Source organism: Grammomys surdaster, unplaced genomic scaffold (assembly GCF_004785775.1).
Source record: "Grammomys surdaster isolate TR1022 unplaced genomic scaffold, NIH_TR_1.0 139, whole genome shotgun sequence".
Lineage (NCBI taxonomy): Eukaryota > Metazoa > Chordata > Mammalia > Rodentia > Muridae > Grammomys > Grammomys surdaster.
The window spans coordinates 16,988,496-17,003,839 of record NW_021604597.1 but is presented as its reverse complement, the minus strand read 5'-3'; the positions used below and the strand labels follow the sequence as shown (position 1 = coordinate 17,003,839).

Here is a 15,344-nt window from a genome sequence, read left to right as displayed (position 1 = left end):
TGTTTGGCTAGGTTCGCTCTGCTCTTGGGAGAGATCTGGCAGCTGAAGCTGCTGTCTCTATGCAAACCCCACGGTCTATTGTGTACTGAGTAACACTGGCCGGGAACTCCAGAAGTGCCTGTGTGATATTTCACTCCCACTCTTGGTTTAGCCAGAACTGCTTGAATGGGTTTATGACTCTCTTACAAACATCCCCACTTCTAGTTGTTTTCCTGAGGCATTCATTACTTCCCTTTAGAAGTTGCTCAGTAAGGACTCACGCTGAGAGTGGAGAAATGGTCTTTCTCAGGGAAGAATCCCCTCCTCCCAATTAATTCTCTAATACCATGTAGTCATCCCGAGATCATATACATATAGATGACATTATACAGATTGTATTTATGTATTTAGGAATATATGTACATATATAAATATGTGTGAAATATATTTAGATACATAATATATGTATGTGTATATGTATGTGTATATGTATATATTTCATAGGCATATATAGTGAAAAAGAGGCCAAGAATTTTAGAAAGAACAGAGAGGGATAAATGGGAGGGTTTAGAGGGAAGAGAGGGAATGGAAGAAATGATGTAATTATAATTTCAAAAGATAGAATATTGTAATAAAAAGTAGATTAGTCCGACAGAGCTGCCTGATGCTCTGCTCTCGGCCTGACCCATATCTGAGATAGTGACATGCTGTAAAGTCAGCAGTCTTATCAATGAGGACAAGAGTCTGTTCGTTTGCTGGAAAAAGGAAATGGATGCTTTGTGATAAGCAGGAAAGCTCTTTCTCCTGATAACTTCCATACTGTCTTCTCTATGAGCATTTAAACTGAGAGGTGAAGGATGGGCACAGGCTCATTAAAATGCCATGTCTAATACACAGGGATGCTCAGAGATCAATGGAGCCCACACATAAGGTGAGATGGACTGTCACTACAGGCTGTGATTTCTTCTGAGGACAGACATTGGGAAGGAAGTAACTTTATGAAGCAGAAAATTAAAGAACTTTCATCTACCCTTACTGTGCCTTGCCTGAGTTAGAACACACATGTCTATTTTCTGAAAAGCCAGAAAATAAAGTATTGATTGAATATGAAGAATCAAGGAATTTTGTAGTAAATAAAGCAAAAGCTTGAGTCTGGACTGTAAAACAGACTCATTTCCCCGCAGCCTTCCCTTTCTACTTTGTACACTTATACCTGGTTCAGGGAAATGGATTCAATAACTTTTAAAGCCAGGGGTGAGTTAGAAGTGTAGCCCAACATTAATCCAGAAAAAAAAATGTACAAAGAGAAGTATGTTCTGCAAAAGAACTTCTGCAACCGACTCTTCTCGGCAGTTCTTTGTAACCAAGGTTCTAGACCAGGAAGCTCTTTGGCTTCTTTTCAGTTTGTACATTAATTAATTGTACATTAAGGTGATTAATTCATAAATTACTTACATTACTTCATACTGACAACTGATCATAGCTTCCACTAAAATATCCTGAAAAACTTATCATTCATCAACCCATATGAAAATGACACATGTAACACTAGAATCTTATTTAGACAAAATAGGTAAGTATCAGTACAAATAGTGTTTTGCACTTTCCAGATTCAGCTAGGGTTGAACTACCCAGTGTGGTCACAAGGACTGGTGGGTTGCAAGGCTTTCCCAGGTAGATATCAAAGAGACCTCCTATGTTCACTTGACATCATTATAAAAATCCATGTTTATTTTTTAGAAAGGACTGTTAATCACAAATCTTATCTTGACCTTCTTTTGATTTCTGCCCCGGGGGCAGAAGATTGTCTGGGAAATGCAATTTAAGCTAAGCTGTAGAGGTCAGTGGCCAGAAATAGAGTGAGTCACTTCTTTTCCAGAGAAATGAAATAGTGTGGTATATTGGTTAACAGTTTGTCCTCAGAGACCAGAACTGGTTTTCTAGCTCTTTCTTAAATACAATTGCCCTTACGGAGGGCCTGCCTTTGCTAGTACAATGCTAATTACAAAAAAAGAGACAGATTCAACTAAGTGTAACAGTTCAAATGCCCCTTTTCCTCACCCCTGTAACACTGAAATCAACTACAACAGCAGGCAGTTGTCCCCAAACCCCATGCAGTAACTCGGGGACCCAGTCTCCTTCCCTTTTGTGTTTCTGACATTTCCTAGGCCTTGAGCCTGCAGCTGGTGTGAGGAGATACTGGGCAGACCCTCTACAATGCCTAAGCTGGAATCACAGTCATAAACACTTTATTGGGAAAAATTAATTAGTCATGGAGTCACCTTAGACACCGAGAGCTGGAAATGTCTCTGCCTGATGAGCCATGTCCTAGAGGCAAGTCTGCAACTATAGACATAGACAGGCATGGATTTTAGTAGATGAATAGATATATCTTTAAAAGGGTATTTATTAGAGATGACAGATTCAGTAGAAGAATGCAACAGATATCTGGTCTAAGGCCAAGTACTTAAGGGATAGAAATGAGCCAGTCATGGGGATTAAACCTGACAACAGTGAAAGTAGCCCATGTGAAGTCTACAGGACCCATCCCTTAGCCAAAAGAGAAGTGCTGCCTGTTAGGAAGAGAGGAGGGCTATCAGTCGATCAAAATATCTTTGAGTTGTCTGCTTGGTTCTTTGCTGAGGTCTGTCTATACCCACACGGTGGAGGCTTGTGTCTGCTCTTGAACAAGAAACAGAAAATCTGACAGAGAATTCTTTTAGGCTACGTGTGCATGTATGGGAAAGAGGTTCATTAAGAAAGTGCCATTCAAGCTCAATGTTTAATGATAAAAATGAGTTGAGTATTTGCCAGAAATAGGTCTAATTTTGTCACAAAGAATCAAATTTCTCTGGGATGGCCTTGCCCGGCCTTCTCTATGTTAGTTGCCTGTACAGTGAGGCACAGCACAACACTAGGTGACAGTTAAGGAAGAGCAAAGGGGTGAACACAGAAGGAAAAGCTAAGCACAAGCAAGAATGTGACCTAGGGGCAAAATGGATATCCTTGGAAAGGATCTTCAAAGGAAAGAGACTGGCTGAACAAAGCATGTGCCAGTAGCGCAGGCGTTTATGCAGTTTGAAAACAATGACTTGGGTAAATGTAAAAAGTAGCTGGAACATTTACAGAAATAGATGGAAATGAAAATTATCATACTGAGCAAAATAATGCAGATTCAGACACAGTACCACATTCTTGTATTTAATGTGTGTGTGTGTGTGTGTGTGTGTGTGTGTGTGTGTCTTGGTTCCTTTCTGGCAGGCAGGTCCAGGTGAAAGGAGAGCGATCCTGGTCCCTTCGGGTCTCTCTGGGGCTGAGCAGGATGGCGAGTGTTGATGGCCCAAAAGAAACACCGGGTCAGGAGTCTTGTTGAAGCAGGAACTCAGTTTTAATGCATCAGCCTCTCGCTTATATAAACTCGGAGCATAGGGAAGGGAGTTTTGGTGGGGTGTGATGATGTAGGGGCAGGGAAGGGTGACAGAGGCTATGGGGTGACTGACAGGGCCAATGGCAAAGCTCTACATCAGCAACAGCGGGGTAGAGGTAGGGCCAAAGGGGTCTTGTTGAGTCACCCCATTATGGAAGTGACTGAGACAGATCTCAAAACTCAAGCCAGGCTTGGGTTTGTCTACAAGGCCCAAACCAGGGTTGAAATGTGGCCCAAGGTGTGTGTGTGTGTGTGTGTGTGTGTGTGTATACTTTCACAAAGCAAGTTGCAAAGTGTTTTATGTGATTCCATTTTGTGAGAACAAATTGCAACACAAATCCTACCCATGTGCATCTATCTGTTCATGCAGGCACAGAGAAAGGGGTATAAAAATGCACCCACGGCCTGATTGCTGTTATTTAGAGGAAGAAAGAACACTTGAAATGGGAATGCTGGATTAATGCTTCCCTTAAGCATCTTCACTTTGTAAGCTAATATTGACTTAATTTAAGTTCCCAAGGTGGTGTCAAATCTAGAAATGGAAAAGACAGCATCCCCATCTCCAATGTTCTCATCTTTAATTTTCCTTCAATGGCTCTAACGATGTATCATCTTTGTAGTAATTCTAGATATGGTACTAACAAGTGACAAGTCGGAGCCTCCATAGCTGTCTTGAGATCCCAGCCCTAGGAAGCTGGTAGAGTACTTCATAGCCATACCTGGCCCTGGGGCATGGAAGGTCGTGAGTACACCTCAGTTTCTTCAAATGTGAATGAGAGACGGTGTCCTATCCTTGGGTCAGTTCATCTAGCTGACCTAGAGCAGGTGAGAATGCTGCTGAGATTAACCCAGTTTTGGTTGGGCAAACCTCAGCAGATGGACAGAGAAGGTCTTGAAAGAATAGCCTTGGAGGTAAGCCTCCTTTGAGATTCTCGGGCGATGGGAGAACCCACTCTACTCTTAGCAAGACTGATGCTGGGAGGATCTTGAGGGACACCTTTGGGTCCGTCCTCATGTTTTGTTTCCTGTGGGAAGCTATCCTTATCACATCATTGCCATTAACAAGTCTGTGCGCATGCGCTGGAAGGTTTTCCCGCCTTGATTAATCTGACAGTTGGAACACGTCATGTGGCCTGAGGCAACAGGAGCCCATCAGAGACTGCCACGTCCCAGGCGAGCTTAGCTCTCTATATAAGGGAAGGGTTTTAGGCCCTTGGGGTCCCTCCTCGTTTGTGAAGCTTATGCTCTCCCTCTCAAGATGCATTAAAGCTTATACTGCAGAAGGAGCCTGAGTGTGCCGCGTCTTTCCTGCTGGCGTGAGGTTGCGCGGGACAGTTTCCTTCCCGAGTCGGGGTTCTTTGGTGACAGTTATGGGCTGGGTGGATGAGTGGATGACTGGAGAGGACATGGGTCTCTTCAGAATGTACTTTTGTAGCTATGGAGAGTACACTGCTTAAGACAGAGGACATTTCTGAAGTTTATTGGAGTTGATTAAATCTGGCAAGGAGTTTAAAAATTAAAACTGTCTTTCCTGGCAAATGAGTGAGTGTCTGTGTCAGCTCCAGATATGCAGGAGGCTTAGATGCCCAGATTACTCTCTCTTCCTTGAGCAGAGGTATTGTCCATCCTTTCTGTAACTTTGTGCTCTCCCAAAGGCTTAAATTAATAAGAATATAACACTTAAACTAAAACAAACAAAAACCAAATAAACAAAAAAAATCACTTGACACTGAAAAACATGTTTTAACAAAAAGCTAAAAAAGAAATTCCGTGACAGTGGTTTTCAACATTAGCACTTGGGACCTTCTGCAGATACCAAGGGGCTAATGAGATGGCTAAGTGGGTAAAGGTACTTTCTGCCAAGCCTGATGACCTAAGTTCAATCCCTGGACCTACAGGGTAGAAAGGAGAGGACCAACTCCTGAAAGGCATCCCTACTTCTATACACCACTGTGGAGCATGCATACCCACCCCTAATCAATGCTTTAATAGTAAACATGCCAAGGCTGTAATGAGACCCTAGAACCAGTGTGTTCTGAAGTTTCCGCATGATTTCACTGCATGGCTGCTCATGAGAACAGCAGGCCTGCCCAATGGGAGCAGCAACGGTCCAGCGGATGGCTGACAGGCGCAGTGGAACTTACTGAGGCAGAGAAAAGTTGGTGGAGTTCAATAGTTGGCAGCAATCAAGGCTGGCCCATGGCCAACTCACAAAACTGAATCACACTCAGAGTTACAATCTTTTTCTACTCTGAATGCAAATGCTGACTAAGCCCATAAAAGTGACGTGTGTTACAACTTAAGATGACCTGTTTTGCTAAATATGAGCTGTGGTAACTCCTTCAGTGACTTACAATGGTCCAGTACTTCTGAGAAAGGGGAATGGAATACTGATTTCTAAAGTCTTGCCTGTACTGTGGACTCTACATAGAAACCAGGTGACCTGAGAGGCTGGGCTGCTGAACTGCTCGTCTCTCACAGTTGGTGGGTTTCTGGTCGTCTGTGCACACCAGCTAACTGAGTGAGGCTCTCTACCCACTGGTGAACAGCTTACAATCCTCTTTAGAGCTGTACATTTTCGAGACTAATAAAAGTGCTTCAGAAACTACAAACGGCAAAAAGTAGCTTTAGGAACACAGTAACAACGGGCTGCGCTAGTTTTCCTGTGGAGCCTGAGTGAAAGTCTAACTTTACTTCAGCTAGGGCACCACTATCAGACCAAGCAAAGTGACTCCACCCACATCTAACCTGATGAAGCAGTGAGCTGAATTAGTTATCCACAGGAGCACGGGCGATTTGCAGATGCTACAGACCCAAGGAGAGTCCTTCTGACCCTTAGCAACTGTTAACTGTTCACATATCCCAGGTAAAGAACCTCGAGTGCTCCGTGAGCCTTCCCACCTTTAGGAGAGGATGCCAGTGGGCCCAGTCATGTGAGGGTCTTGTGCAGGAAATCACAGCCATGTCAGGCTCTGGGGTCCACAAGAAAAGTACAAACACCATTTGCTCATGTGGTAAATTTGTTAAATGGAGCACTGACACAATCCAAGGGCCTAACAAGAGGAAAAAGTGTAAAGTGAGGCAACATTCCAGATGAGTTGCTTTAGTCAATCCCAGAAATGCTGGCCCTGACGTAACTGACGTCATAGTCTCTCTTACCTTGCTACCCTTCTTTGGAGCAACTGTCAGTTCTCACCGTCTGGTGGGAATTTCCCAAAGGGAAAAGGGCAAAGGAGGCACAGCCAGTGTTTGTTAGTGAGCAAAAGGATGTATCATATGAAACAAAGTTTTAATTTTTATTTTACATATTTATACATAAAACTTCCAAGGGACCATGTGGATCCGACAGAATGTTAATAGCACATCTAAGAATAAACCTCAGGTAGTCAACATTCACAAAATGTTGAAAACTGATTAAAATATACGTAGTATGGAGAGCTAGGACTTCACTACGAGGCAGGCATGTATTTTTGACTTGTATAGCACCGTCATTTACAGTTCCTCTTCAAAGCTACAGTGAAGAATGAAATAGTCAATGGTAAAATACTGCTCCAACGTAAAGCCTCTAAACAAACAAAAATAAAGTTAAAACTACCCTCTGCTTATCCACGGTTGTTGTTGGTGTAAGTACTGTACAGTTCTTGTAACAATATTTTATTAAAACGCCTGATAGTAAGTGGCGAGAGTAAAAAAAAAAAATTTTAAAATAAATTAAGAAGCGAAGGCCAGTCACGAGACAGTAAGCTCAGACGTTACCAATGACTAACACTGATATCTGTTTCAGAGCCACCTTTAGCAACAGCATTTTTTTTTTTAACGACCACAGAAGCAAAATAAATTCTAGCGTGTCCTCTGGTGGATGGCTCTCTTTCACTTCGCAGGCATTTTCTCAGCCATGTGCTTCTGCTGACTCTCAGCGTGTCTGCAAAATCAATGATACAATCACTCAGCACTGAGGAGAAAGACCCAGACTGCTTTCCAACCAACACCTTCTAAACCAAAGCTACAGCAGCCTCCACACCAGGAGTCGGGGATGAGGCACTCAAGTCAGGGAAGAGTGCTTCCTTTACACTCAACGGACTGTTCTGGTTTTTATATTAGGAGATCATGATTCCTTGATTTTTGTGACTCGCAGGATTAATATAAGGCTGGCAAGTATTAATACTGTGAAGAAGCAAGGTGTGTTTAAAAGATGTCAAGAGGTGAGTAGCTGGGATATCTACATTAGTGAAGAGTTAAAATGTGTTTTCTTTATGCCAGGCATTGTACCCAGGGCTCAATAAGGCTGTGGTCTTTGCAGGTACCGTTCCAGTGAATGTGGCCAGGAAGGGAGCAAATGGCAAATGAAGAGAAAACAGACAGGAAACAAACATTAAAGGTGGGGCTGTAGCTCACTGTAGAGTACTTGCCTAACCTGCAGGACGCCCCAGTACTGCAGGAACCAAAGGGGTAAAACAACTCAAGATCAGGTTTCAAGAATGAGTGGTTGAGGGTGGACTGAGCGATGCTTTTAACACTCGTAGACTGGGGCATGAACTAAGGCTGACAGGAACCTGGAGCTGCCCATCTAATTTGCTCTTATGAAAGCTTACGTCAAACACATGATGTAAAGCTCTGAGTGGCTACGAAGTTTTCCCATGTTAGCATAAGTTCCCCGCCCCCAGTTAATCCTAAGGGATTAATACAACAGTGAAATGGCTACGGGGGGTATGACGCAAAAACTTGGACAATCCAGAAGCTGAGTGGTGGGCACAGGAGGGGAGAAATGGCCATGTTCTTGGCAACCCCCTGAACAGGCATAATCCAAAGAACTGTAAGATCTGTAGGCTGCACAAAGCTAACGGTTTGGAAGGATGATTTTAGGAAGTGGCAAATCTTGTGAGAGGCTATGGCTGTGGTTTCTGGCTGTCATTGAGGGCTGGGGACAAGATGTGTACTGCGGGCTGTGGGGAGCCAATGACGCCAAGCTTATGCCCTGGTGTCATGCAGAAAGCCTCCTATCCATGGTGTAGAGAAGACAAACCACAAGCAGTTTCAAAAATTGGGCACATGACAGCAGCACCCTTGCCACATGCAGAAACTCTGGAACAAATGGCAATGTATATTTGGCAATCAAGGAACGCAGGGAAATGCTGTTATTGCCCCTCCTCCAGCAAAACAGACCGTGGCCCCACTGACGGGTCTAAAGTCCTATGGATCACTTTCATAGAGCCATCTGTGAGCATCTCCAGCAAATCCAATTCAAGAAGTGTTCTGGTGTCCTGTGATAGAAGGTTCCCTGTAGCTAACTGAATTATAGCGCTTACAGTGTTTGTTTCAATGTACCTCTACACAATTGTACACACTGGTACACACATCAAGAGACTTCCTGCAAAGGCAAAAAAAAAGTGGCAATAAACAGCTTTAGAAAATGTTAAAAGCTATGTATTCTTTTGAGACATACATAAGAAGAATTTCATTAAAATTTTAAGAGGGAAAGGATTTCCATAAACCTTTTCATTAATCATTTTTACATTAAAGTCCTTTGTAAGATGTAAGATGTATATCATTCAAGCTCCGAAAAATGACTATAGAGATATAACCATTGCAAGGACCTGCTATGTGCATGGCAGGCCCAGTGCTAGAATCTAAAACATGACAAAGGATTCAAGTGATGTGATATCTGCTCTCAGGATAGGGAATTCATCTGCGGAGAAACAGCAGACCAATATGACTGTGATGAAGCTCCTCACAGAGGCTGGGCTGTGGCCAGGACACAGAGGGGAGAGGTAAGTTGGTCTTGGCATCCTCAGAGCTGGTGGCACTCTAGCACCCAGCACATGGCTGGTCATGTGTGGGAAACACAGCAGCATGGAATGTGTTGGGGCTACTCCCCAGGGATAGTATTTTAGAATAAAGCCTTCTAAGGTCTTAACTGTTGGTCAGATTTAGCTGGTGGGGTGATGCATCCTGGCAATCCAACATGAGGGAAGAAGTAAACTCTAGGAGTAAACTCTAGGAGGCGGGCAGAGAGAATGTCTCTTAAGAAACACACAAGTGATTTTCAAATCACATGGAAACTTTTAAAAAGTCCGATTCTTAGTCTAGTCCAAGAATAATTAAATCAGAATCTCTCTGTGTGGGACCCAGGCACCTGTAGTTTATAAATATCTCTAGGTGCTTTCAGTGAGGAGCCAAAATTGAACTGAGCAGATTTGAACTGACATCTGTAGTGGTGAGGGTAGAACAGGTAGAGGAAACTGCGGACCCAGACTTCCCAGAGGGGGTCTCTTTAGGGATAGCACTGGGAACGACTAAGCACCCTCTGGTTCTCCTCTGTCCCCATGCACAGATTCCCCATCCCCAATATGAACAGAAGGATGGGCCTCTTCCTCCATGTGAAGGGCTTCCAGGGAGCACCACACCTCTGTCTATTATAGGACGGCTCCAGGTGAAAAGCTTCCTCTACTGTCTCCAAGCTTCTGACCTTACGGTCCTGCTTGCCCTGTCTCCCAAATCACCCCATCTATACCAGCAGGCCCACAGAGAGACTGATATGAAGCTTATCATCTTGAGAAGTGGGTAGGAGTCCCTCAGTGACCCTCTCTTGAAGGAATGCCAGCACCACTGCAGGGGTGGGGAAGGTTTTTGTTATCATAGGCAGATGGGAGCTATGGAAGATTGCAGGCTTCTGTGAACTATAGGGCCTGACTGTCTATTTCCCTGCTGATGCTATCCTTTCAATTCTGTGACTCTTGGATTCTTGGGTAACAAAATGGGGTGCTTTACACACTGATGGGGCGATGGCCCAACATGTCTCCAGGTGGCAATGGTATTATTTGAGTGTTACTATAATAATTCAGCTGCTGGCAAATATTCTCAACTTACGAGGCATACGTCTTTCCTTTTTCAGATGAGGGATAATTTAAAGCATACAAAACAAGGACCCGGGAAGAAAGCTCAGTGGTTAAAGCACTTGCCATACAAGTGTAAGGACTGGAGTTTGGATCCCAGAATCCATGTGTATGATGAGTAAGCGTGGAGACCTGCCTATAATTACAGCCCCTGAAGGCGGGGAAGGGATCCCTGGAGCAAACTGGTTAGCTGGATGACATATATTTATCTCCTACCCATACATGCCCTATATATATCTACACACACACACACACACACACTCTACATACATACATACACACATACATACACACATACATTCATATATACACACACACACACATACATACATGCATGCATACATACACACATACATACTACATACACACATACATACATATACATACATACATACATACATACATACATACATACATACATATGGTGGGCTTTACTATGAGAGAAGCTACTAAGACCGGGGAACTAGCACTAGCCTGATTCATTACTCTAACCTTCAAGGCAGCTGGATCCATGTCCAGCTTGACACTCGGATCTCAGTTTCCCCATGATAAGAATAATCTGGTGGCCCTAGGGCTGTGGAAAGATGCCAGGATCCCTCCCTTCCAGGGATGGCGGTAACGACCAAGAGCTGGCCCATTTAACAGCTGGTATGTCTTTGTGGCATCAACCATGTGGCTGGCTATTCCTGTGCTGGAAACAACAGAGTGGAATGGGGTGACAGTTTTGCAGGATGAAGTCCTTCTAGGCTAGAAATGTTGCCTTGATTTAGAGCAAAATGTAAGAAGTCCTCATAGATTGACAGCTATCACCATTTCTGGGCTGGGAGATAGCTCAGTGAGTGAAGAGCTTGTTTGGAAAGTGTGAATACCAGAGTGCCTTGTTACTTTTAACTGTCAACTTAATACAGTTTGGAGTTAACAGAGAAGAAAGCTTTGACAGAGGAATTGCCAAGATCAGACTGGCTGATGAACCTGTCAATGGGAGATTGTCTTCATTGATAATCGATGCAGGAGGGTTGGTCCCACTGTGGGTGATGCTATTCCCTGGGTAAGTGGTCCTGGACTGTATGGAGAAGCTAGCTGAGCACCAGCCTTAGTGAGCTGGACAGTGAATGAGCCAGCAAACAGCATTTGTCCATGGTTTCCGCCTTAGAGTCCCTGCGCTGACTTCCTCCAATGATGCACTATAAGATGAAATAAACCCTTTCTTCCCCTAGGTTACTTTGCTCATAGCAATAATTGCAGCAACAGAACTAGAACATCACAGAAAGCTGGACACTGTAGCACGTTCTACAGCCTCATTACTGTACTGTGTACAGCTGCTGTGAGCTGGAGCTGGAGATAGAATTCCTGGAAGCCCAACAAAAACCAAGAGATCCTATCTCAAACAAAGAGGAAGACAAGGACAGACACTCAAGGTTGTCCTCTGACCTCTACATGTCTCTACCCTGACACACACACACACACACACACACAGAGAGAGAGAGAGAGAGAGAGAGAGGGAGGGAGGGAGGGGGGGAGGGAGGGAGGGAGGGAGGGAGGGAGGGAGAATAAAAACAAAGCCTTTTCTAAAGAGGGTTTTGGGCCTCTTCCTCTCTTCTAAATAGCAAATTTCAATAGCTGTTTGGTGAGTTAGGTGCAAACATAAGGGATTAAGTCACAAGAGCTCATCCTTGCCCTGGTCTTTCAACTTCAGTCTATCTGAGGCTTCTTGTCTCCTTTGGAAGGGGGAAGCCAGACTGACCTAGTCAAGTCTTCTATGTCCACCAGCATGGCATCTTGTTCCGTGTGCAGCTCATCTCGAATGAGGAGCAGCTGGACCAACTCTTCATTCAAACCTGGGGCAAAAAAAAAAAAAAAAAAAGAACGTTAAAAATCAGATCAAGCCACATCGAAATCAGAACATAATGCATGTTCACAGACATAAAAGTACATATAAGCAGTTAAAGATCATAGGAAAATATCTTTTCTTTCTCCATGTTTCACATGTGCGTGATTTGCATACATGTATATGCATGTTTTTAGACGTATGGATGAGCAATTATACATTCGGAGGCAATTATACATGTTGGGAATGACCAGCAATTGCTCTTCCATATTGGAATAAACCCACCCTGTAATCAAACCCATGGCTCACTCACACAGCTGGTCTTGCTCGACAGCTCACTCTAGGGATCTGCCGTTTGTACCTTCTAAGGTAAGATTACAGGTAAGACACCACACCCATCCAGAATTTACATGGGTTTCTGGGGATCCAGATTCTAGTGGACTCTTACGTCAGTTTCTTATATGTGCAGGTGAAGCACCCTTTGGAGCAACAGGGCCTGTTTGTAAAATTAAGAAGATACTGACAAAAAGAAATATCCTCTGAAATACTGGAAAGTTAGCTTTGTGGTGAGGCAGGATGTGTAAGATCTGAAGAAAGACATCTGGGAAAATGGTACAAGGAGAATACTCCTGAGCCCTTGCCTTACAGCCAGAAACTGAGTGGATGAAGACAAATATTTCTAGTTCTCCTGATATTAGTGGGCTGGGTCAGCGTGGCTCAGGAATAGGCAAGGAGCCCACTCTTACATTTTATCCTCAGAGAAGTTAAGAACTATAGCTGTTATGTGCACACACAGAGGGAGAACAGCTGAAAAGACCTGCAAGCAAAGAGACAAGAGGAGGGAGTGGGGTTGTTGCCACAGGCCCCTGGACATGTTTTCAGAGTTTCCGACTTCAAACAAGCCCTCCATGCCTGTGAGTCTAAGGTTTAAAAACAAAACCCTCAAACCAGTCAGCGGTGTAACACACCTTTCATCCCAGCACTTGGGAGGTAGAGGCAAGGGGCGAGGGGGGAGGGCCGAGGGGCGAGGGGCAGGCAGATCTCTGAGTTCCTGGCCAGCCTGGTCTACAGAGTAAGTTCCAAGACAGCCAAGGCTACACAGAGAAACCATGTCTTGAAAAACAAAACAAAACATTAAAAATCTGAAATGCTGTCTCTTGAATCTAAAACATCACCTAAGCACATCACATATTTTTATTTGGATCTAGTGAAAAAAGAAATTATCTTTTTCACCTGCTCCTGGGTGGCCTTCTCTACACCACTCAACGTATCTGCACATTACCCTCAGTACACAGAAGGGTTTTTTGTTTTTTGTTTTGTTTTTGCATCTTCCCCAGCTCCATATTAAGTTTTAAACTTTCTTATTAAGGAAAGCTTAAAACTAACATAACAACAGAGAAATCTACTTAATGACTCCTCACAGACCCTCTTGGCCTCAACAATGACCAGCTTGAATCATCTTTCTTGAGTCTACAGGACCATTTTACAGGCATTACACACACCCACACACCATCTCATCTGGGGCTGATGACATGATCTGGCTGACCATGCTGCCCTGTGGGGACACCATCTGTCTCTGGGCCAAACACTGCCTGTTCTCTGGTGACAAATGACCTCCAATGAGCACCATCAACAAACAGCTTTCTCTCTCTCTGGATGCATCTGTTGAATCCCTTTATTCTGAGAGGAGAGAGCTTTGTAATTTTTCCATATTTGTAAATATACATTCATCAGCTTAAAAAAAAAAAGGTCTCATTTGGTGTGTGATGATGATGATAGCTAAAACAAATGTGTGCCCACGAGAGGTGGGAGGAAGGTTCAGCAAAGCTTGCAGCTATGGAAGTTTGTTCTAGAAACAGATGCAAGTTAAACACACAGCCTGTGCCAGGAGCCAGCAATTTTAAAAGGACTGGTAACCATGGTGAACCTTAACAGTTCTGAAAGCTTCTGACATTTTAGAGTTTAAAGAAAAAAACAAAAAACAAAAAACAAACCAATAGAAGAGCCCTGTGATTGTCTTGAGCTTGAAAACACACAGACAGCCTAGTGCAAATGTACAACAGAAACAATGAACCCCCAGGAAGCCTTGCCCCTCACCATTGCCCACCTCACGCCTACTTCCAAGCAGATCCCCTACTTACTTTCAATCTGGGAGTGGAGGTCATTGACGATCACTTGTAGCTGCCCAATAGTCATGTCTCTCAGGTCAGTGGGCTTTAAACTTCTTTTCATCAAGCATTCGCTTATGTGAGGCATGTGCGGCAGCTGTAGACACAAGGGGCAGCGGAGGGGTGAGCCGAGTAGCAAAGACCCTGGGGAAGAGCCAGTCTGCTCTTATAGACCCAGTCTCACCTACCCACTTCTACCTAGCTTCCCCAGCCCCTGAGCGTCCTAAGGGTGGTCCCATATTTAACAGCCATTTCCTACTATGATGCCCTCTGTAGGGAAGATGATACACTGTCTGCATCTCAGGCTTTCAGGTTGGTCTCTAACACTAGGTATGGGGAACATAAGAAATAGGAATGGCAATGGTACAATTAACAGTATCCGCTGCTGTTTACTACTTTATAGCACGCACCAGCACCGATCCCTGCAGCAGGCCAGTAGCAGAGCTAACAGTGACTGTTAAGTACAGGGCACTAATTCATTACATTATACTGTCTCCCTCGAGAGGTAGGTGAGAAGCTATAGCAATCCTTCACTTGTGATAGAACAGGAACACAGGAGATCTGAATCATGGGCTGTGAGAGTTTACTTCTATGAAATGCTGTCCGTGTTTCCCAGTGTAACAGGAGACGGGGGGGGGGGAGGGGAAGAAACAGACTTTGTTCTTTCTCAATTGCTGGTGGTGCTTCTGACAAACTGCCTCAGAGAAACCCAAGTTTGCATAACTCTGGGAAAGAACCCATCTTCAGCCCCCAAACGCTCGCTTGCATGCCAGCCTCCGCTGCTTACAAGATCAGCGACGGGAGACTTTTTCCTGTTCTGTTTTTCCACTTCTACTTGCATTTTGGCCATTGGTTTGGCCATGGCCAGGGCCATTTTGGCTTCAGCTTGTAGCTTCTTTTGTCTTGTGAGGAAGTCCATGTCATCCAGGGATTCAGATTCCTCCTCAGTAGTGTCTCTATCAGAATAGGAAGAACTCTGCTTGCTCTGTGAAGGAAAAAAGAGCAACTTCAAACTTCACTCTAGGTGCCATACAATTGGGGAGGGGCAC

General features: G+C 44.1%; 1 protein-coding gene across 3 annotated transcripts in view; it reads right to left on the bottom strand.

Annotated features, from left to right (window-relative positions):
- Window positions 1-6,676: 6,676 nt before the first annotated feature.
- Schip1 (schwannomin interacting protein 1) overlaps window positions 6,677-15,344 on the bottom strand; it is a 156,373-nt gene continuing 147,705 nt past the window's right edge. For all 3 annotated transcript variants that reach the window (XM_028763468.1, XM_028763467.1, XM_028763469.1), the window contains 4 exons: window positions 15,083-15,280; window positions 14,269-14,392; window positions 12,044-12,137; window positions 6,677-7,328 (listed from right to left, as the gene is read on the bottom strand). In XM_028763468.1, the coding sequence (XP_028619301.1) occupies window positions 7,277-7,328; window positions 12,044-12,137; window positions 14,269-14,392; window positions 15,083-15,280 (468 nt within the window). In that variant the 3' untranslated portion in view covers window positions 6,677-7,276. The remainder of the gene's footprint in view (window positions 7,329-12,043; window positions 12,138-14,268; window positions 14,393-15,082; window positions 15,281-15,344) is intronic.